The 23,319-nt window shown below is 46.3% G+C and overlaps 1 protein-coding gene across 1 annotated transcript in view; it reads left to right on the forward strand.

Moving 5' to 3' along the window:
• Positions 1-23,319, forward strand: part of RASGRP1 (RAS guanyl releasing protein 1) — a 78,393-nt gene that overhangs the window by 35,315 nt on the left and 19,759 nt on the right. The window contains exons 3-8 of the mRNA XM_045901753.3: positions 8,771-8,876; positions 14,988-15,050; positions 15,849-15,980; positions 17,970-18,123; positions 21,257-21,430; positions 22,562-22,678. Of these exons, the coding sequence (XP_045757709.2) occupies positions 8,771-8,876; positions 14,988-15,050; positions 15,849-15,980; positions 17,970-18,123; positions 21,257-21,430; positions 22,562-22,678 (746 nt within the window). The remainder of the gene's footprint in view (positions 1-8,770; positions 8,877-14,987; positions 15,051-15,848; positions 15,981-17,969; positions 18,124-21,256; positions 21,431-22,561; positions 22,679-23,319) is intronic.

Below are 23,319 nucleotides of genomic sequence, written 5' to 3' on the forward strand. Positions count from 1 at the left end.
TAACGGGAATATTTAGACCACGGAAATCTGCCAACACTACAAATCAGGGTCCCCCTCGCTGTCCCCCAGGAGAGCTGTGCTCTCAATGCCTAGCGGCCCACCACCAGCAGCCTCACAGATCCTTCTTTTGCTCCCGATTGTTCTCCTGCTCCTGGACTTGAGGGGCCGAGGAGCAAAAGCAAGACCAAGGTAGTACTCGGCACATGTTCTCAGCTGTGCAGGTGGTTGGGAGTTGTGAGAGTTCAGAGTATGAAGCACCCCATTCTTTCTTCACATGGACTTCCTGCCCTGGCAGCAACTGTTAGCACTGAAAAGCTTGACAAGGAACAGCAACAAACTATTAATTTATTTTTCAGCTTGCTGAAAGGGTACAAACCCTCTCCAAACGGGATTTACTGAATGTAACAGTGTTGCTGTCAAGTAGATTTTATTTCTTTAGAACATTTATCTGGTGTTACACATTCAGGGCTCTCTGTGTGTCTGTCAACTTCTCCCCAGATCCTGTCTTCTCCTTTCTGGAGACACTGACCACTCACAGCTTCTGCTCTGCTCTAGGCTCCAGATCCGCCTCTGCCCCCGTGGTTTTCTGACCCTAGCGTTCCCATTACCATTTTTTCTGGCCCCTGGTTCTGACGCACCTGCTATTTGGTGCTATGCCCCCAATGCTGGCAGCTTACCTAGCCGCGATAGGCCAATTTCTGACCTCCTGCCTTCGGTACACTCAAAATCCTACACATATCAAGAGATGTCCATGGAAACCAAAACGAAGAGGAAGCAAAGACTGTTCTGGAGTTTCTGTGGTATTGGTCATATTTTATGTCCATTCTGCTGCAAGTCGTTCGTGCCTCATCCCCAGACAAACATTCGCTGTAGGAAAGTCATCCCCGCCTCTTATCAGCAAGAAGCAGTACCTGGAATGCAGCTGATTGCAAGTTTATTCTCATGGGATTCTAATCATTAGGGAGTAGTTCATTGCTGTCAGAGGCAAATAACTTATTTAAGAAAGGAAGAAGAGAGTGTGCAGACCAATTGAGGGGCAAAGAGCTGAACCAGATGACCTCTTGAATCTCCAAGTGCTGGGTCACTTCTCCACAGATGCCAAGATGCTTCCTAAACCTTCATGACTAGATAGGGCCTCTCCCTCCTCTGAACTTCGCCATCCTTCTGTGTGCTCACTCTTAACATTTACTGCCTAATAGTATTATGTGTCTTGGGTGTGTGTCTTATTCCCTAAGTAAATTGTGGGCTCCTTAATGACAAGGGGTTTCCTTAGAGCTCCTCAGCTCTCCTTTGGGACCTAAGACAGTGCCTCACACAGAGTAGATTAATGACCAGTATAGGTTAATTGCATCAAAAAATGTTTTTAGTTGAAGTGGAATGAAAAGTCCCTACATAGAATAGTTAGGGAGCCATATCCTTTCCCTGGAAAGGTACAAGTCGATGCTAGATAGTCACCTACTGTGATGCTTTCATGAGCTAGAAGGTTGAGATAGAAAATGTCAAAAGTCTTTTCATCCCAAGATTTTGTGATTCCATAAAGTGTAGCTATTGCCGCCACTGAGCCTAATGTTGGAAAATGGTGGGTTTTTGTTTTTTGTTTTGTTTTGTTTTTGGTTCAGAGACAAATGACTATCTAGAAGCCACGTGGCTTTTCTTTTTGCTTTGTGGACCAAATGGTCCACAGGTTGGATGGGTCCTTAGCTAATATACTTCCCTAGCAGCATACATTACTCCCCAGGTCTAGTGATAAGAGTATAGAAGATTGACATTTTGTACCCCGCCGCTGAGGTTTCAACCCTTTAAAGAAGTCTCCCCTAAAGTGTGAGAAGCAGATGGTACTGAGAAAATGTGCACATTTTATTATGCATTGCACATTTTACTTATTAGAATTTTTAGTATGACACCCTGCATTTTGAAAAGCCTAAAGAGGCAAACAAAATGAAATTATTCATTGAAATATTTAAATCAGCTTACAGCAATTATATCAAAATATCAAAATTAAATCCTGCAGTCTGGAAGGTAAATTCCCCTTGACCACCCACTTAGAAACCTGACTTTCAAAGGGAGGCTCTTCCTCTCAAAAAAGAAGTGCTTGTTCCGTGAGATGAAGTCAGGAAGGGAAGGCACCCTTGATGAGGTCCCATGGAGGCTGACCATCGCCCGGGGGACAGATGGTGGCAGGAACGAGGGCAAGTGAACATGCAGACTTCCTCCTGGTGGAAAAGGAGAGTCAAGAAGGGAGTTCTGGGTGTGGGTGCCTCACCCCATTCCTGCCTCCCTTTGCTGAGTGAGTCACCCCCCTCCCCGGCCTTAGCATTTGCTGGCCCTCACTCCCACAGAGAGCTTGTGAGGATTACCACGCCACAGTGGGGGAACATCATGGAGCTCTGGAAGAGGGGGTACACGGTAAAAGCAGAGAGCAAATGTGGTTCTGCATCTTAGGCACAACACCCTTCTTATCCTAAGGGCAACTTTAATGATCAGTATCAATCAGCCAAGGCATACACGAGTTTTTCAGAAACCATCAAGAGTACAAAAGCTCTTCTCCCAAATGTGCATTGCTTCCAACCCAGTAGCCCAGCAGCATCTCTTAGACTCAGCCCTGAGCACTGGAAGAGATCTTAAAGCTGATCTCCTTCAGCCCCCATTTATCACTTGAATTCCCTATCCTGGCCCATGGCCATGTGGCAGGTGGCTGAGTATAGTGGAGAGAGCTGGAGTTCTAGAATCAGGCAGACCTGGAGCCAGATCCAGATCCTAGCTCTTTGTCTCTTTGACCTAGAACAAATTACCTCATCTTTCTATGCTTTGATTTCCTCAGCTATAAGTTTTGAGCAACACCAACATTGCTGAATTATTTTAAGAATGAGAAGTAACATCATTAAGGTTCTTAGCGCAGCCCCAGGGATTAGTAGGGCTTCAGTGAATAACAGCAGCTCTGCCCCTCACGGGTGGAAACTAAGTATCGCTCGGCAGCCTCCTCGTGAGTATCTCTGTGATGGGAGTCCTTCCATTGTTGGGCAGTCTTAGTGGTTAGAAGTTTCTGCCCCGTGTGGTGCTCAGTCCTCTTTCCTTCTCAGCGTCCCTGGTTCTGCCTTTTGTGGCCCCACAGAGCAAATCTTCTCCCACAGATGGTACTCCAGGTATGTGAAGACAGTTCTAATAGCTCTCCTTAGTTTACTCTGTGGTAAACCTACTTAGTTCCTCAAATCCTTCCATATGTCACTCCGTTTTGATCTCATCCAGGACACTTCTAAGCCCCTTTCCCTAATATATGAGCATCATCCATGGAAAGATGCTAGGCAGCCACAAAGAACAATTGAGATAGCAAGGCTGCCCATCCTAAAGAAGCCTGTCAACTGTGTCCATAGCTCCTGTGAATATGCACCTGGGTGGCTCAGTCAGTTAAGTGTCTGCCTTTGGCTCAGGTCATGATCCCGGAGTCCCCAGATTGAGCCCCACATCAGGGTCCTTGCTCAGCGGGGAGTCTGCTTCTCCCTCTGCCCCCTTATCCCTTCACCCCCTCACTCCGCTCTCCTTGTACTCTCTGTCTCTCTCAAATAAATAAATAAAATATTTAAGAAAAAATGAAGTTAGCCCCCTCATAATTGTGGTAGATTTGATTACGTTGTTACACACCCCCCACACACACGTTTCACCTGCTGTGTGTCAGTGATATTCTTCATGTAACTTTAAAGTTCCCACTCTTTCGCTGGAGATTCAGCAGCGTGACTTGCTTTGGCCAGCAGAACGAGGCGGAAGTGACAGCTTGTCACTTCCAAGCCTAGGCTTAAGAGGCCTTCAGTATTTCCAGTAGTCCTTAGGCACCCTGTGGTCACCATAAAAGAACATACCTCACTAGCCAGCTGGTCCAGGGTGGCCGGGGGGGCCTGTGGAACAGTGGCCCCCAGCAAAGCCCAGCCTTTCCGAGCTCACCCGCCAGCCAGTTCACAGACACTTGAGAAGAAATAATTGAGTGCTGTTTTTTTTTTTTTCCCTAAGATTTTATTTATTTGAGAGAGAGTGAGAGAGAGAGCCCAAGAGGGGGTAGGGTCAGAGGGAGAAGCAGACTCCCTGCTGAGCAGGGAGCCCGACGTGGGACTCGATCCCAGGACTCCGGGATCATGACCTGAGCCGAAGGCAGTCGCTTAACCAACTGAGCCACCCAGGCACCCAGTTGAGTGCTGTTTTAAGTCGCCGAGTCTTGGGGTGGTTTGTTATGTGGAATTTTCGTGGCAAGAGATCACTATTACAGAGATCGGGCCAGAAAACAGAGCGCAACACCAACCAGTTCCAGGCAATCGGCACCAACACCTGCGCAGTGAGGATCTTCCCCACAAGTTAGATGCATAACGAATCAGGTGAAAAACAATTTGGCCATAAAATATAAAAATCACAAAAAAAAGAGGGATATTCATTTAAAAGGACATGAGAAAACATGAAAACTGAATCACGAAATTAAAAAGACTTTATTGCAAAATAGAAAATATTTGAGTACCTTTAAAATGTGCAGTGGCAGTCCTGTGCAAATCATTGGCCTTGTGTGTGGGAGCTCAACACAGTCTTCAAAGTCATTCGTACTATTACACATTTTTTTTTTTTTTTGCTTATGGATTTGTCTCCTCGCTAAAATTTCCTCCTTCATGAAGAGAGGTATCCGTTTCCAAGTACTAAGATGTGTATTTGTACATGAGCTCTGTATCGCATTGTGAAACCCTTCTCCACGGCTGTTTGTTCGTGGTATATTGTCCCGCGTCCACTGACAGACATTCCAAGTTCTGTGGGAAACCTGGGTTCAAAAGTCGGTGCCACCGTATAGACCATTGTGAGGGCTGAGCTTCATCTCCTATAAAAATGAGAGTACGGCATCATGGGAACATGAAGCCAAACTGTCAACCAGGTAATTTTTATCTTTTACAGCAAAATTGCCTTACAGCCTGTTAGTTATGTGGTGAAAAAGCTTGTGGCAAAGATGCTTATGGTGAAAATACCCAACATGATACTGACCCTGCCTCAATAAGTTGAGAAGAATTCATGAAAGATTAACAAAACTGGGGTGAATGGGTGGCTTAGTTAAGCATCTGCCTTTGGCTCAGGTCATGATCTCAAGGTCCTGGTATCGAGTCTGGCATCGGGCTCCCTGCTCAGTGGGGAGTCTGCTTCTCCCTCTCCCTCTGCCCCTCCTCCACAGCTCATTCTGTCTCTCTCTCTCTCTCAAATAAATAAATTTTTAAAAATCTTGAAAAAAAAAGATTAACAAAACTATAACGAGCCTAACTGAATACTTCATAAAAATGATTTGTCAAGTTGTAACCTTAAGTTTTTTTGGTAAACTTTGGCCAAGAAGAAAACAAGTATTTCATCAGTGAAATATGTAATGACAAAAGGAAGCTCAATATCCAAAGACATAAGGAAAGTTAAGGGGTGTCCTATTTGATAGAGTTCACTCACTTACTCAACAAATGTTTAAGGAATACCTTATCCTCACTGTATCCTCACTGTTCTAGGCCCTGGAAATAAGGTTGTGGGAGAAACAGACAGGGCTGAGGTCTCACAAAGCTTATATTCTAGGGGAGACTCAGAAAATAAAAATTAAAACGATAATTCTAATCACGGTAAGTGCTACAGAGAATCTCAGGCAGGGTAATGGCTACCTCAGGTAGTTTAAGGAAGACCTCTCTGAGGATGTGACATTGAAACTGAGACCGAATGACATGACTAGGCCAAGGGAAGAAAGGCCACATTGCAGGAAATATCAAATGCAAAGTCTATGAGTTAGGAATAAACTTGGAGGGTCTGAGGTATAAATAGAAGTATGGACAGGAGTGGTATGGTATGAAATGAAGTGGGAGATATTAGAAGGGGCCAGATGGAGCTCCACTGGCCACAGCAAGGATTTTTGTGTTTTATTACAAGTGGAGTGGAATCCGTTAAAGGGTACGAAGCACATGACCTGATTTATGGGCACCCTCCTGGCTTCTGTATGGAGAATGGACAAGAGAGGAAGCAGGGGGTCATTTGGGTTTGTGCATCATGGTACTAGTTACAAGTGGTCTCTGTAATGGCCAGGATGGAGAGAAATGAACTGGTTTGAGGTACATTTTGAAAGTAGAATCAAGACCTGCTGATGGATTGGATGTGAGGGAAAGTGAGAAATTAAGGATGACTCCTAGGTTTTCTGTTTGGGTAACTGAGGATGGTTGGTGGTACCATTTCCTGAGATGAGGAAGAATGGAGGAGGACTGGACTAGGGGGGAGAGAGAGAGGTCAGGAGTTTGGGTGGGATGAGTTAAGTTTGAAATTAGACCCCTGTGTTGCTTTGCCAAGGAGGATGTTGGACATGTTAATTTGGTACTCAGGCTAAAGATATCAGTTGGACGGTCATCAGCAAATAGATGGTGTTTTCGCCAAAGGACTAGATGAGTTCACCCCAGAAAAAAAGTTAAAATTTTTAATTTAAAATTTAAGAAGTTTCAAATTTTTAAAATTGTTTTTAAAAAGAAGTGGGAGGACTAAGCCACAGAGCATGGTGACATTTAAATGCTCAGCAGAGGAAGAGGAGACAGAAGAAGAGTGTGAGAGAGAAGCTGAGACAGTGTGATGTTATGGAAGCCAAGAGAAGAAAGTGTTCCAGGAAAGAGTGTTGTCAACTTGGGTTTGGTTGGGTTGAATGCAACCTGAATCACGAAGTCAGACGAAGCCAGCGAAACAAACTATTGGATTTGGCAATGTGGAGCTGGTTGGTGACCTTGAAAATAAACTATTCAGTGGGATAGCAGAGATAGAAGTCAAAATGGAATGGTTGAAAATGGAATGGGAGGTGGGAAATTGATGAGAGTGAGGATCTGCTAAAAACGGGAACAGAGAAATGGAGAAGTCCTAGAGCTGGTGAGAGCCCAAGGCTTTGTTACATTGTATTTAAGTGCCATGGGTAAGGAAAGCAGGAGAGAGAGAGGGAGGGAAGTGGGTGATGCAGGAGAGAATGTGGACAGAGGCAGGATCGGCATCCTTGGGAAAGGAGGAGACTGTGCGCCCAGTGGAAGCCATGGCCTCTTCAGAAAGTCCTCCCAGGGAAACAGGGAAGGGCAGGCAGGGGGAGGAACAGCACACGCAGAAATCTGTGGATTTGGTGAGGGAAAGGTGAGTGATCCGGGCCATTGAAGCGCAGTTTCTCAATGAACTGTGACTTTAGGTCATCGTCTGAGGGTGACCCAGAACTTCCAAATCTGGAACCCAAATGCACGGTGCCCTTCATTTACCGTTTGGTGCACTTGGAAAGAGTGAAAATGACAACCTCGCTTGCACAGTGTGTTTTAAAGAGCTTCGAAGTGCTGTGGCAAGTCATGTCCCGTCTTTCCTTTGATACTTTGCCCTGAATCATCCAAGTTCCCATCAGAGAACAGAATTCACATGGCTTGTTTAAATGAGAGCACTGCAGCGAAGGTAGTACTTACAGAGATGAGGGTGGAGTTAAGAGATGCTGCACCCAGGCGGTCAACAACCAGAAGTCATTGCCCCTCCGCCAACCCAGGGGCCAGGGGTCAATGGAGATCAGCGGTGTTAGATCTCAGTAAGAGCTGGAGCCAGGAAGGACAGGCCAGCCAGTGTGGTTGTTCGCTGAAGAGACCTAGAGCTGCTATCAGGAAGTGGCACCAAAGCCTCCCTGATGCTTCCCCAGAGCTGAACCCACCTGGAAGCCGGCTGGCAAGGGTTAATCCACGGTGAAGGATGGGGAATAGATCTGGCCCCCAATAACCAACAGAGCCCCTAACACTGCATGCCATAAGTGTTGAAAAGATTTTGGAAACCGGGGCGCCTGGGTGGCTCAGTCGTTGAGCGTCTGCCTTCGGCTCAGGTCGTGATCCCAGGGTCCTGGGATCGAGCCCCCCATCGGGCTCCTTGCTCTGCAGGGAGCCTGCTTCTCCCTCTGCCACTCCCCCTGCTTGTGTTCCCTCTCTCGCTGTGTCTCTCTCTTCAAATAAATAAATAAAATCTTTAAAAATAAAAAAAAAATAAAAAAAAAAAAAAGATTTGGAAACCACTCCAGAGGGAATATTTATACCCACTGCCCGTGTATGGAATGCATCTGTTTGGTACCTGCTGGGTTTGGAAAACCTCGTTAACCGTGATCTTTGAAAGGAACCATCAGGGATACTTCGTGGGTACCACCATCTCCAAATGCCATGTTTGCCTATAGTCTTCCTCCTTTATTTTCATCCAGAGGCATTTTGCCCATAAACCTAGGCAAACTTCTATTTCAGGGCCCCTCGCTGGCAGGAATCCCTTCCAAGGCCATGAGAGAGCCCTAGAAATGTATTCCTATGATCACATGTTCTTGTAAATTTTTCAAAAGTAGGATATTTAACTGTAATCTCTTAAGACTATATATTTTTCACTCTGACCCCAGAAAGGACCCCACCCCCCCATTATATGCACTTTGGGCCCCATAAAACTTGGATCTGTTTCTGCTTTCAACAGAAACTTGAGTGTATGATGCAAGTTTCATTCCTTTCCCAAGACTCTACTATCTTTCAGGTGGGGTGGTTAACAAACATGAAAATGGACATTTTGGGAAGGGGAGAATGCAGCAGGCGGGTAAGAAGCAAAGAAGGGAGGGGTGTGTGGTGCTCAAGGCAGGGGGAGAAAAGCACTGTGTGAAGCCACTCTGGCCGCCCACCACCTTCGGGTAATGGAGGGTTGTCAGGTGTCCCAGCAGGGGACTCCTTTCTCTCAGGGGGCCTTGCTCAGATGCTGCTTTTTGTGTTTTCAGATGCAGATGGAAACCTGTGTCGAAGTAACCAACTGTTGCAAGTCATGCTGACCATGCACCGAATTATCATTTCCTCTGCTGAGCTGCTCCAGAAAGTTATCACCCTATATCCTTGAGCACAGTGACTGCCCATCCCCCAATGGGATTCATTCAGAAGTATCTTGAAATTTGAAATTTGCTTTCATTGCGATTGGTTTGGAATAACTCTGAGTGGTAAATGGGTTCAAAAATGTCCTTTCGGGGCTGTGGGGGTGGTGCGTGGTGTCAATGTGTGTGTCTGTGAGCACATGGGCACACGTATGTGTCACCGCGGTTGGGCCGGGCAATGTTTTCAAAGCTGATTGCTCAGGCAAATCGTCAAAGAAATCATGGGTCTTCAGTATGTCTGGCGAGTAAAAATCCCTTTCCTGTAGGTTAGTCAAAATTCGTTTTCGTCCTGTGCAGATGGACAAGGGTGCAGTCACGACTCCAATGACAAACTGGCTCTCCTATCCCATTCTCACCCTTTCCCCAGGCTCTGAAGAAGGCTTCGTGACACCACAGTATCTGCAGAGTCCACTTTCGTGCTTCAGGCAGAGGCGCTGGCTATGGGCCAAGCAAACCCTGCTGGATTTTAACCTTCTTATGGGGTGTGAATTGAGTAGGGTGGAGAAGGAGACTGCCCTCTGCCTCTCGCTGGGGACACTGGAAGCCCTGGCCCCATGAGAAAGGACTGTAGGTGCTCCTTTCTCATGGGAAAGGCATGGAGGAGCCCGTGGAGTACCTGCCGCCGGGGTCCTTGGCAGTGAGTCATGACTGGTGGCTCTTCTCATCCTATACCCCCTCCCCTGGCCCCTTCTTTTTCACCTTACGGCATACAAAAAAATAAAAGCCACCAGAAGAGACTGAATCTCTTCTCTAAACCTACTTAGAAATCTTTACTTCTCATATCAAAGGATTCCAAGGGCGGAGCGTTGGCAGAGGTCTATATAATAAGAGCTGCAGGTAATAAGTGGGTGTCTGGTCTGCAGAGAATTTTTAAATCATTGTAAAGCTGATTCAGAGTCCGTCGACTTTTTACTAACTCCATGTACCAGCAGTTCTAAGCAGTGTCAGTAGTTAAAACCTTCTCAGTGAGAAACGTGTTGCTCTAAGGACTAAATGGTGCCCCCTGGCTGCCCCCACGTACACAGCCCCCTCTCCCTGCTCACTCCCCCCACCCACAGGCTGACCCCTCACATGTCCCCTCTCCTCCACTTTCACCTCTGCCCCTTCAGTGACACCTGCCCTTCAGCCTAAAACACATTCAAGTCTCCCCAACCTAAAAATTAACTCTCCACCCTGCCTTGCCTCCACTGTTAGTTGGAAATTTGGTGCACAAACCTCCTAAAATAGTCTGCACTCACTATCTCCCATCTCTTGACTCCCACTCACTCCTTCACTCAGCTGGGGCCCCCACCCCGGCCCTCAGACTTTCTTCTCGTGTCACCACTGGCCTTCGGGTGGCTCAGCCCCTTGGCTCTTTTCTGTCCCTGCTTACTCTGAGCTTTGTGGACACCCCCTGCCTCTCCAGACCCTCTCCCTCCTGATACTCCATCTGGCTTCTCATCTAGCCCCTTCTCCGAGCACCTCTCAAACAGGGGGACAGCGTCCTGGTGTCCTTCTCACTCTGCCTCCTTCCCTGGGTGATTTCCCTCCAGGATTTCCACCTCTGTCCCTCTGTGCTGTGGACTTTCAAGTTCGTATTTCTTTTTTTTTTTTAATTCAATTAGCCAACATACAGTAGTACATCATTAGTTTTTGGTGTCGTGTTCAGCGATTCATTAGTTGTGTGCAACAGCCAGTGCTCATCACAACACGTGCCCACCTTAATGCCCATCGCCCAGTTACCCCACCCCCCCGCCCCCTCCCTTCTGCAACCCTCAGTTTGTTCCAAGTCTGTATTTCTTTAACCCAGACCTTTTTGTAAAAAATATTTGGACTAGTTTGTGCTGCAGACACTTCCGTCTTAATATGCTCAAAACTTAATTCATTTTCTCACCACCTTCATCCCCAGTTACTACCCATTAATTCTGCTGTGACACCTGCATTTTCATTTTCACTTTCAGTTTGTGGTGTCCTTGCCCATCCACTTAGCCAAACCAGAAACCTCAGAGGTGCCCTTGACTCCTCCCCGCCTTTCACCTCCTACGGAGTCCATTACTCAATCCCAGGGCTTCTACTTAAGAAATGACTCTTAGCTGCTTTCTTCTCTCCATCCCCCTGCCACGGCCTTAGTGTGGGCCTCCATCTTCCCTCCTAGGCCCCTCTCTGTCCCGGACTGCTGTCCTCACTGGCGTGCTGCTAGCATCCCCCACCCCCCAATCATTAGCCGCCTCTGAAGTTACTTTCCAGAGAAGCAGATCGCAAAGGCCATTGCTTCAGAGCCTCGGCAGACTGCAGGGTAATGCCCAGCTCCTCAGCTGCCAGGCCACGGCGTCCACGGTCTGACCCCCCAGTGTCCCTTCTCCTCCCCCCTGCAGCTCTCCCAGAAGCCCTGTCTCCCCCACACCCAACTTGCCCATGCACCAGCTGGACCGGGTCCTCTTACAATTCCTGTGCCTGGATGGCCTCTTCCTCCCTCAGTGCCTAGCAGCTCCTTCCAGACCCCTCTGTGAAGTCTTTCCTGTCGTTTTCAGCCTTCCACACACCCCTCCCTTTTAAAAACACATCTAGCGTGCTTAGTGCTTTGAAAATCTAATTCCTGTGACTTTAGTTTTGTATTGCTTAAGTGTCTCTCACGTCTCTGGTCTGGATGTAATCTGCTTTGAAAAGCTTTTCATCTACGATTGCAGAAAGTGCCAAGTATTTTTACTCTGTTAGCTAAATAAATTGATCTACCCAGACTTCAGTCTGTAAGTTTTGCGGTGTGCTACATACGTGCTCTGGTCTCTCTAGATGACTATTTCTTTTTTTTTTAAAGATTTTATTTATTGGGCGCCTGGGTGGCTCAGTCATTAAGCGTCTGCCTTCGGCTCAGGTCATGATCCCAGGGTTCTGGGATCGAGTCCCACATCAGGCTCCCTGCTCTGCGGGAAGCCTGCTTCTCCCTCTCCCTCTCCCACTCCCCCTGCTTGTGTTCCTGCTCTTGCTGTCTCTCTGTCAAATAAATAAATAAAATCTTTAAAAAAAAAAAAGATTTTATTTATTTATTCATGATAGACAGAGAGAGAGAGAAACAGAGGGAGAAGCAGGCTCCCAAGGAGCAGGGAGCCTGATGTGGGACTCGATCCCAGGACCCTGGGATCATGACCTGAGCCGAAGGCAGATGCTCAACCATCTGAGCCACCCAGGCACCCTATAGATGACTATTTCAAGTACACTGCAGAAACTTTGTGTCTAGCTGCGTAGTTTGATTTGTGTTAGTAACATAGAAAGTTAAAAGGTACTAAAAATTAATTGTAAGTTACCTCAAGAAAAAAACATAAATATATTTTTAACCTAGATTTAAAAATGTATATGCTGTAACTTACCCGTGTATGTGTCTCCCCCACTAGTCTGTGTGTCCGTCAGCATCAGGAACCAAGGCTTATTTATCTTTGTTTCTCTAGAACTTACCTCAGGGGCCATCTCATGATAGTACATGACAAATGTTGCCTGACTATGGGTGCAAAACACTGGACACTTTTAGGTGAGAAATTCAGGCTTTGGTCTGGGGCAGGGGACGAGATTCTAAGAAGGGAACATGAAGTAAGACTGCCTGTCACTGAAGCCCAGGTTAAACACTGACAGCAGAACGATTTTTTTCTTCACGTTTAGTGTCTCTTTTGTTTTCTGACTTGGAAGTAATAAAATTATTAGTTACATAAGCTCACGGTTTCCTTGATGCTTCCTGGTTTTTCATCGTTAAAAAAGATTTGAAAACACGCTTTGAATGGCTCAAGTGCCTGAAAAGTATAGTCAGAATACCGGCTGTGAAGAGAAGGAAAATGTGTGGAGCCTGAAGCTTCCAGCAAACAGTGACCTGAACCCCTTCGAGGCAGATGCTGGAGCCTCTGATACTGCACATGCTGGGCGCTTGCTTCGGCGCTCCACGTGAAAAAGCAGGTGCCCTGCCTCACTCCAGGGCTGCCTCTGCTGTGGCTTAGGGGATCTGATGAGGGGGAGGCTGTGTCCTCCTGCCCGGCGTCCTGCCTGGCCCTGTGCACGGAGAGCTGGCGTGCACACCGACCAATTCACTCAGGTCCTGCCCACACGCTGGGCCACTGGCCACCGCGCACCACAGGGATGGACATTGGAAGGGACAAGGGATGGGCAGGGAGCGACCAGATGAAAGCTCCGCAGTAAAAGGCACTGTGTTGATTTACAGATCTACTTAGCTGGTTTTAAAAGAGAAGTACGTTTTCCGTCCCTTCCTCATTAAAAAGGAAGAATAAAAATTTCAGCAAGTGCATCAAATAATAAAAATAGAGAATCTGGGCCATATTTATCTAGAATGTGCCTTGTGCTTAAAGCTCTTGCATTGAAGGCAGGCATGTCCTCAGCAATACGGCCTAAAGACGCGTAAAGTCCTTGTTTTCACTCTTATTTATGCCCAAAGAAAGGCAGGCGTCAGACAGAGCCTTTTAGTTCATCAGGTTTGCCAGTTGCCTGGACTTATTTTTATTTTCTGTGTTGCTGTTAATGTGTGTTTTTGTGTTTTGTTTTTGTTTTGGTGCTTTTGAGGACAGATATTATAGGCAGTAAGTCTATCAAAATTTACTTTTTTAAGTGATTTTATTAAAAGTACCAATTTTACAGCCATAGCTCTTCTTTAGGGCTTCAAGTTTAGTTTGCAAATATGATTCTTTCTGTAAGTCTAGCATGTTTCACCAAGCGTTTTTAAGGGGCCTTGAAAAATGTTTGGTTAATTTGAATAATGCTCATTAACTAAATGCTTCTGATGATTGTAAACTACAGTTATGAATTTTACATTTTGAATGATTTTTAAATACTTCAGATGCCTTCCTGAATTCTAAATAGTTTTTATAACTATTAAAGTTATAAACAGTTAACATCATTTTAGAAGTTCCAAAGCCATGATTAAACTTAATAAAATTTCAATTTAAAACCACAAGTGCTTTAGCACTTAATTATAAAGGGAAGTTTCGAGACTATCATGCCAATATACTCTTAAACATTACAGGGATATAAAATCCCCGAATGCTCAGATTCCTTCCTAATCAAAAGCACTGATCCTAGGATGTAGACTTTCACTTTGCTCTGTTTACCTCTACATTTTCTGGGATTTAAGATACACATGCACACTGAAGGAAGACCACTCCCACCCAGTTACTTGAGCTTTCTGCCAGCTTACTCACTGGACTCCCGGCAGGGGCGCTGCAGGAAGTCACTGAACCCCGTACCGAAGTTATGACAGCACAGTGTTTAGAAGGGACAGAGGGTACAGCCTGGCAGGGCCCATGGTGCACGTAACCTGATTCCTCAGTCTGGTGACCAGAGATGGTAGACCCACCCAGGGTACCAGTGGATTGGATTTTGCATTTCTTTGGCTTGTAAAATAAATGAAATATTCTCTCCACGGATCTCTAAAGAGGTCAACGTAATGGGATCTTACTATTCTCTCATATTCTTAGGATGGCACCATTCTCATGGAATATTCCAAGTGCCATCTCTGATTGTATTTTGGATTAATCACATGGCTTTGTCTGACTTGCCATCACGACTTCCAAGGTCCATCTGCTTACCTCCTGCAGGCATATATTGTCATTTTTCACATTACTGCCCTTAATTATCATGACAGTCTATCTGAATATTCATTCATTCTCCCCCTCCTCATTTACTGCACAAATTGTTTATCCATTCCTCGAAACACTTTAAGAGAAGGGGCTCCTCAAAGTTGTTTCAGTGGGACTCCACATCTCTTGGGCATGGGTAGGAGGTCATGTGCCCCTTTTGCCATTCAGATAGGCTGCTTATGCCAGGACCTTCCCACACTGTTGGCTTCCTACTTCCCCTTCTGCAAAGGAGATGTTGGGACCTCCTTCCATAAGGAGGTGTGGGCTCCACAGAAAGTCCCCATCATCACCCTTCCAGGTGCTAATAACGCACACAACTGCACACATCAAGTTGGTTTTTGTCCTATGGCCAAAAAAATAAGAAAATATGGCGGGGGGGTGTTTTAGCAAATACTTCCAAAGATGAGAAGTTGTTTGGTTTCTATGACAGAGGCTTCTATTTCCCTTAACCACAGCCCTACCTATAAGGACGCCTTGGCAAAGAACTCACCAGGGCTTTGTCTGAAGATCTGCTATTTTGTAAGGTAACATTTCTACGTGTAGTTGGGACTTGTGGAGTTGGGTGAAATGAAAGGCTGAAGCAAGGGATTCTAGTTCTTTCTTCATGCTCCCTACCTTTCCTGTCCTGTCTATAGAACACCTCTGGACAGCCTGGAAAGGGAATTATTAAAGTAATCTAGCTCATATTAGAGCATTTTGGAAAGTACAGTAAAGAGTATAACTATAGTAATAATTACTCATATCCCACTATTTTGGAATATTTCCTTTGTCATTTTTCTAAGCAGTTCTTTTTTAACATAATTGAGGTCAAAATACATTTTTGTATCCTTTATTTCTCACTTAATTTTATATCCTAGGAATCTTCTTTCATCATTAAAAACTTTTTTGTGGACATTATTTTTCATGGTACTATATTTGTAAGATATGAGAAAGTGTAATTTACAGATGCACTACCCCATCTTTGCACTTTTCGTTTGTCTGTAACCGTATTCCTTGTAATTATCTCGGATACACCTGATAGTGCCTAAATCTTTGCTGTCGCTTTTTCTGTTGTGCTGTGCCTATCCTGTCAAAGCATGTGGTGTGTGGAGGGGTAGGGGACTGTCAGCAGGTGGCTTTCTTTCCATCCCCCACACCATCACCCCACCCCCTTATATTCTATATATAGAATATATATTCTGTATTCCCAGGCATGCAGAAGGACAAAGCAGCTTCTGTCTTTTTCTGATTCCTCTTCGTGGGAAGAACCCACCAAAAAGCATGAGTTCTTGGCTTCAGTTTTGGATTGCTGTTTGTTTTGTTTTTTAACTCCCACCTCGTAGGTACTGGATAACAGAATTCTGGATCATGTTTAAAATGGATGCCAGCTTGACAAACACTATGGAGGAGTTTCAGGAGCTGGTGAAGGCTAGTGGTGAGGAGTTACACTGCCACCTGATCGACACAACTCAAATGTGAGTGTCAAGGTTTTGACTAATCTTTCCAAACCACCTCCTTCCTGGGCTGCTCAGCCAGGCCTCTGACCCCCTGCTGGGAGGGCTGGATTCCCCACTCCCGGAAGCCCCTCAGGCAGGCTCAAATTGTAGCCCCAGAGTGAAAAGACTGACGTTTAGCAGAAAAGCAGAGAAGCCCCACTGGTGATAAAGCTGTGAGTGACTAATGTCAAAGAGCAAGGGGAAAAAAAAAAAAAGTCCCAGTGAAGAAGAAACCAGGTAGCGAGATAGTGACTACAATGAATCCAGATGATGAGAAACTGGAAGTACGACCACTAGATGCTTCCTCAGCAGCCACAGTCTCAGGGAAGGGACTGCTGAGAAATGGATTGAGCGGAGGGTTTCTAACTTATATGGATGTCTACAAGAGACGCCTAGACTTGCAGAGATGGGAAGGCTCTCAGGAATAGCTGAGATTACTGCATATGAGAAAGTGTAATTTACAGATGCACTACCCCATCTTTGCACTTTTGGTTTGTCTGTAACCGTATTCCTTGTAATTATCTCTGACACACATGTCTATGACATTGTCTATGACATTGGCCCACTCTGGAAAAATGAGGGCCTTTCCTAGTTTTGGGAGAACCATGCACACACACACACACACACACACACTCTCTCTCTCACACTGTTCGCAACATGGCCACTTTATTTTGGAATAACAGAAATCCCTAGGATATAGCGTTCTAGGACCGAAGCATATTCTAGGGATCGTTCCATGCAACATCCTGGGAACCCGAGGCTTGGCAAGGTTGGCTGGGGTCACACAATTAGTAGCAGAGGGAAGCTGGGCTCGGACTGCCCTCCGTGCACTGAGCCACAGCCCCACAGAAATGACCTTAGGATCACATTACATCGTCCTGGATATCGTTCTGCAGATGCCGGTTTGGATTCTCTGTACTTCTCTGCTTAGAATCTACAACTTGAAAGATAAGAGAAAATTTCAAAGTAACAGTGTTCTCATTTAAAAGATGTAGAACCTGGGGCACAGGGCAGTTCTCAGACCCCGATCTCCTTGTCCCACCGTGTCCCTCGCTGACTGACCTCTCCTGAGATTTCCCACAGTACATTCTTTAGGAAGTAGCCAGTGGGATATTGCCTGAGCAGATATACTTAAGAAATAGTGAGTTAAGCTTCCCTTTGGCATCTCACTTTATAACCCGTTCACTGGCCAACAGGGCTCCAGAATCTGTAGGCTTTCCCAAACTCACTTGACCGCAGAATCCTTTGTCAAGGGACAAGGCTCCCATCAATACCAGTTTGGGAAACAGATCTGCACCCCGCTGCCTCTCAAAATGGCTGCTTCCTTAGTGAAGGAAATTGAAACTAAGGATCAATTCTAGGAAAACTAATGGATCAATTCTAAGAAAATGTGGGGGTGGAGGGCACTCTAGGGTTAGCTAGGCTTCCTTGGTCATTTCCGTGGCTGGGAATGTTTGAGGAGAATGCCCCAAGTCTGCCCCGAGTGACCACATGTTCCTGCACGATTCCCCGCAGCGTGGCTTCTCAGTTTGTGGAATGCTGCCTTACTAAAACCTTGAGGTAGCATCCCCATCACCGTCCTAAGAACGAAGGAACACGCAGAAGGCATGGAGAGAGCAGAGATGCCAGGGGCTAGACAGAGGAGCAAGGATCAAAGGCCAGGACACTGCGACCAATGCCTGAGACTTACTTTCCTTCCCACGGCCTTAAAGTAAACACGTCTTACCCAGGTCCCATGACATGTTCCGAAGGTTCACTGAAAACCAGCAAGGCTTTCCTACTTGGTGCCATAGGGGGAAAAAAAAAAAAGTGGGAAACCGTTTAACGCTTTGTTTTGGTGGAAGAAAGTTAGCTAATTCATGGTGCTTTGTATATCCTTGTGGGAAATGCGAATGGATTTACTTGAACTAAAAAGTAATTTTGGTTTACTTTTCCTCTTCTTCTCCCTTTCATGTTTACCCACAAAAGCAATGCCCGGGACTGGTCCAGGAAACTGACCCAAAGGATCAAATCAAACACCAGCAAGAAACGTAAGGTTTCCCTGCTCTTTGATCACCTGGAGCCCGAGGAGCTGTCGGAGCACCTCACCTACCTGGAGTTCAAGTCCTTCCGGAGGATATCAGTATGTACTTGACGGGCAGGAGAGAAACTTCCCTGGGTTATTTCAGAAAATAAGGCCCGTCCACCTCCTAACCCTGGAGGCCCCCTCAGAGCCGGGGGACTTTCCCGTCAGACTTCATGTAGTCTAGAAAATGGGTACGCTAGAAATTTCTTTGTAGCTCTGCTCTGCGCCCCTTCTCCCATCCTCTGTGCTACCCCACCACTCACTCAAGTGACAGTACCGTGGGCCCCCGGGGCACCCTGCACACAGACACACACGCGTGTACGCACAGCATACACACACTCACGCACACGCCTCTTACCCCTCATAACCTAAGCTTCCAGAATTTAAAACTTTCCTAAAAAAAAGAAGGAAAAAGAAAACGGAGATATGTCTTCTCAGAGTTTTATTCTGAGATAGGCTTTGAGTGGCTTGGGGAAATCCTAAAATAAAGTTAGGGTCTAATGGCCTAGCCCAGAATATCCCGAAGTTCTTGAAGTAGTGCTGACCAGGCCCAGGATTCTAGATCTAAACCAGGCTGTCCCAAACCTTGCTCCTTAAAACTCCGTATGTGATACCAAAGAACACTGGTTCTATACAAGAGAACTTGTCAACATGTCAGATGCCATCAGACCCCCCCCCCCGCCCCGGCCGGCCAGTGTGCTTGCTTGCCTGAGAAGTGACACCCTTAGCCCACTCAGTCCCCACCCCTCCCAGAGGTACAGTCTTCGGCTTTGCTCTAAAAATAGAGCATACCTAGTTGCCGGATACATTTCTTGGAATGACCGGGGTTCCCCAGATGAGGGGATGGGGGCTGCTCAGAAAGTGGCCTGAACAAGGTCACTCAGCTCATCACAGTCAGAGCCGGGGCTGGAGTCACATGCCTCCTGGTCGCTCAGTTCCAATTTATGGAGGCTGCTTGTGTCTGGAAGAACGACAAACCAAGTTTCAGAGTTTATTTCATCTTTTCTCCCGTGATGTTGATGTCATCCTGTTTTCACCCAGCGGTTGAGCCATTCAGCCAGGCTCCCCCTCCCCCCAGCTCCCATGTGGAAACAAGCCTCCAAGCATTAATCCCCACCAGCCCCCCAGGGTCCCCACCAGCACCCCTCCCACAAAACTGCAGGCCCCGATTAGGAAGCTCCGCCTGGGGAGTTTCCATTTGGCAGTGCCTCCCCTGTCCCAGGGAAGGACACTGAAAAGAGCCGTTTAGCACGCAGGCAACGTGAGCCCTGCGGGGCCCCAGTGGGCCCTGGGCGGCTGCAGCAGCCTCCAGGAGGCAGGAGTGAGAATCCCTAGGACTTGGAGCTAGTGCTCCCCCAGCTGGAGGCCGTGCTCCATTTGCAAATGAAAACATCAGTGTGAACTTTCATTGCTTTTAGGTGGCATCCCCTCATAGAAGAGGATTTGTATGGGAGGGGGGGGCATATTTTCATTTTTCCTACACAGTTCTAAGCAGTTTTCCCAAATATGTCCCTCCATTGTAGTTGGAGGGAAATTTCTCTCTGCTATGAATGGAGTGGCATTTGATATTTTCTGCTTTTTATAGTACTTACTATTATAGTACTAATTCTAAAAAATAAGTGGATCTGATGTTTTATTTACAGTGGGAGGGGTATATAATTGTATTCACTGGAGTGAGTCACCGGGACTTTCTCTCAGAACCAGTAAGATTGCTTATGTGTCCCTCTTGAGTCGTTTTTGCTCAGTTTTCCACCCATCAGCAATCACTGGCTCAACCATGTCACATCTGATTTCAAGGGGGAGGTCGGAAGCAGAGAGCTCGAAATAGTTGGGATACCACACCAAAACCTTCCCCAGGCCCGTTGGAGCAGAGTAGAGGGCTCCTCCCTCTTGGTTCTACCACTTGAACAGAGGATCGTCCAGGATAGGGACAAGATGGCTGCATCCTTGCTTAGCCAGTGATCTGCCGAGACAGCTCCGCTTTCACAGGAGCCGATCACGGTCAGCCATGGTCAGTGCCATTGGCCAGTTGGAAAACTGTGGTCACTCCAGAATAGCTAACCATGTGGCCTCTGCTCAAGCTGGTGAGTCAGAGGAAATCCAAGCAGGTTTGTTGTAGCATGAGGTTAATGATTATCCTGTCAGTACCACCTCACGTGGGCAGCACTCTGAAAAGTTAAAGTGCTTTCAGACATTGTTGTGTTCATAACAACTCTGTGACCCTAGATAGGGCAGAGTTCATGATCCCACTTTTAAGTTAAAACAGTTGGGGGTGCAGGGGGTGGGGGGGAAGAGAGAGGAGATTTTTGAGAGGATTGTCTGTTTTTCCCCTTAACTTCAGCGATGGAGCTAGAACTAGTACAGATTTTACTCAACGTACGATGGGTTTATTGGGCCATAAACCCATTGTAAGTTGTAAATACCACAAGTTGAAAATGCATTTAACACCTCTAACCTACCAACATCATACATAGCTCAGCCTAGCCTACCTTCAGTGTGCTCAGAACACTTACACTAGCCTACAGTTGGGCAAAATCATCTGTGGCAAAGCCTATTTGTAATAAAAAGCTGAATATCTCCCGTAATTTACTGAATACTGTACTGAAAGTGAAAAACAAACAAAAGTGAAAACTTTACAGGAGTACAGGATGGTTGTAAGCGTATCAGTCATTTATCCTTGTGATCATGTTTTTGCCTGGGAGCCGCAACTCACCCAGCATCACGAGTTTCGCACTGCATATGGCTAGTCTGGGAAAAGTTCCAGATTCAGAATTCAAAGTATGGTTTCTTACGAATGCATATGGCTTTTGCAACATTGTACAATTAAAAAATCCTAAGTGAAACCATTCTAGTCAGGGACTGTCTATACTGAGATTTCTCTTCTATATTGTATTCTTCAGAAGGGACAGTATCATTATCCACTCGGAATACAGTATTTGGATTAACTAGTGTGTGGACACATCCCCTTGGGCCTAATGACTTTTGATGTAGAGAAACCATGCTTTGGGTAGGATAAGAAAGATTTCCTTCCCACCATTCCCATCAGCCAAGTGGAAGACATGCAGGAGGGGGGCCAAGAGCTCCTCTGTCCCGTAGCATCAACTGAACCATCAACAGAGCAGAAGTGATGTGCCTCTCAGATGTCCCAGAGGACCAGAGGGCCAGTCCTGATGGGTTTCTTTTTCCCCAGTTCTCCGATTATCAGAATTACCTCGTGAATAGCTGTGTGAAGGAGAACCCCACCATGGAGCGGTCCATCGCCCTGTGTAACGGCATCTCCCAGTGGGTACAACTGATGGTTCTCAGCCGCCCCACCCCACAGCTCCGGGCAGAAGTCTTCATCAAGTTCATCCAGGTGGCTCAGGTCAGTGACTAGCTTAAGAATTTGACCTGGGCTATGAGGTAAAGTATCCCCTCTTCCCCTCAGCCAGTCTGTCCGTTAGAGCTGCTTCCCCCTCCTGAACCACAGGAGAGAGTGTGTGACGTGAATTGTCCCAGATTTAGATATGGTGACTTTTCTGTTTCCTACATAAGGGCAATATGGTGAGGACCATACTGATTATCTCAGGGGTCAGAATACACTTTTAGATCTGTTTAGATCTTTAAAAAATTTTTTTACGTATTTATTTATTGTAAAGTAATCTCTGCACCCAGTATGGGGCTCGAACTCACGACCCCAAGATCAAGAGTCACACACTCTTCTGACTGAGCCAGCCAGGCGCCCCAAGATCTGTTTAGATCTTTTAACAGATGCAGCAGATGCTTTCCAACCTACGTTGTTTCCCCAAATCTGGCCCACATGGCAAAGGAAAGGGCAGTTTCCCAGGTTTTACTGGGGCTGGACTACCTCAGCTGTCTTAGGTCTGTGAGCCCTTACTGTGTTGAACGGCTGGGTTTAATGTTTGAAGGCAGAGTTCAGGCATTTGGTGGGAGGAAAGCAGGTAGTAGGAACACGTAATTGACGTTCCGCAGAGACTCTAGCCCCTCTCTCCCGGTGATGGTCCAGGGCAGGCACTGGCACAGTGTAAGAGAGTAAGACAAAGTCTTTGCCTTAAAAATAAAAGTGGTTATTTGAAATGAAGGATACAAAATATTATTAGTTCTAGAGGTTCAAGAGCAGCGTTTCTCAAAGTTTGGTACATGGCCCACCTGCTCTGATATTAACTGAAGGTTTATCCCAAAGCTCAGCCCCAGATCCCAGGAGTCAGAATAGCTGCACTTGGATCCAGCAGTCTTTGCATTAAGCAAGTACTTTGGGTGGCTCTTAGAAACCACTGATGTAGAGGATGGCCTGCCGAACTGGTGCAACAAAGAAGGGAGATAGGACACCTTGCTAGATACGGTCTGAAGTTAAGGCTACAGGGGAAAATGGTCAGAAAAGTACAACACCTGACTGCTAGGCTTTGACTGGTATTAGGAAGACTCGAGGCGCAGAGTGGGGAGGCGCGTAACTGACATGTACATGGACTACTCTCCTCTCTTTTCTATGTCGCAGAAACTCCACCAGCTGCAGAACTTCAATACACTGATGGCTGTGATAGGTGGGCTCTGTCACAGCTCAATCTCCAGGCTCAAGGAGACAAGTTCGCACGTCCCACATGAAATCAATAAGGTCAGTGTCACTGCCTCCTTCCTCCAGGGCCCCTTAGCAGCATTCCCAGGACCAGCATCAACATTTACTGAGAGGCAACCCAGAGAGCATTTCCAAACCATTTCATCCTTTCTCACTTAATTAGGCAAAATACTAGCGAGGCAACCCCCCAGAAAACCATAGGATGGGACTATCCCAGGTCTGAGAGTGCCTGGGATTCAGTCTGGCCTCGGTGTCCCCTGCACGCGTCCCTGCGGTCAGTTGCAATACCGTGCGCCTCTCTCCTGTCCTGCCAGAGTCACGGTCTGTAATACCGACTCCCTTGCTCCAGCAACTTATTCCAAAGTGTTTTCCTAAAAGAGTGGTTCAGTTGACTGTAGTTCAGTTTGTATGTCAAATATGTATAGTGAGTGACACATTAGAAACCTACCTATTCAGACCTCTTGGAGAATGACATTCTGGAGAGTTGAAAATGAGCTTTTCAGGTGCCATTTTGTAATAGTGTCTTACTGAGGAATATTTTTCTTAAGTGCCCTATGCACTTTTCTACATTCTTTAGATTTTAGAGAATAGACTTTAGTTCTTCATAACATGGGGCTATTAGGAATACAAACCACTAAGATATACTGAAGATAGAAATGCAGCTGTTTGGTATGGATTAG

Source organism: Mirounga angustirostris, unplaced genomic scaffold (assembly GCF_029215605.1).
Source record: "Mirounga angustirostris isolate CCGP_5_RB_7025 unplaced genomic scaffold, mMirAng1.0.hap1 SCAF_9, whole genome shotgun sequence".
NCBI classification, from domain to species: domain Eukaryota; kingdom Metazoa; phylum Chordata; class Mammalia; order Carnivora; family Phocidae; genus Mirounga; species Mirounga angustirostris.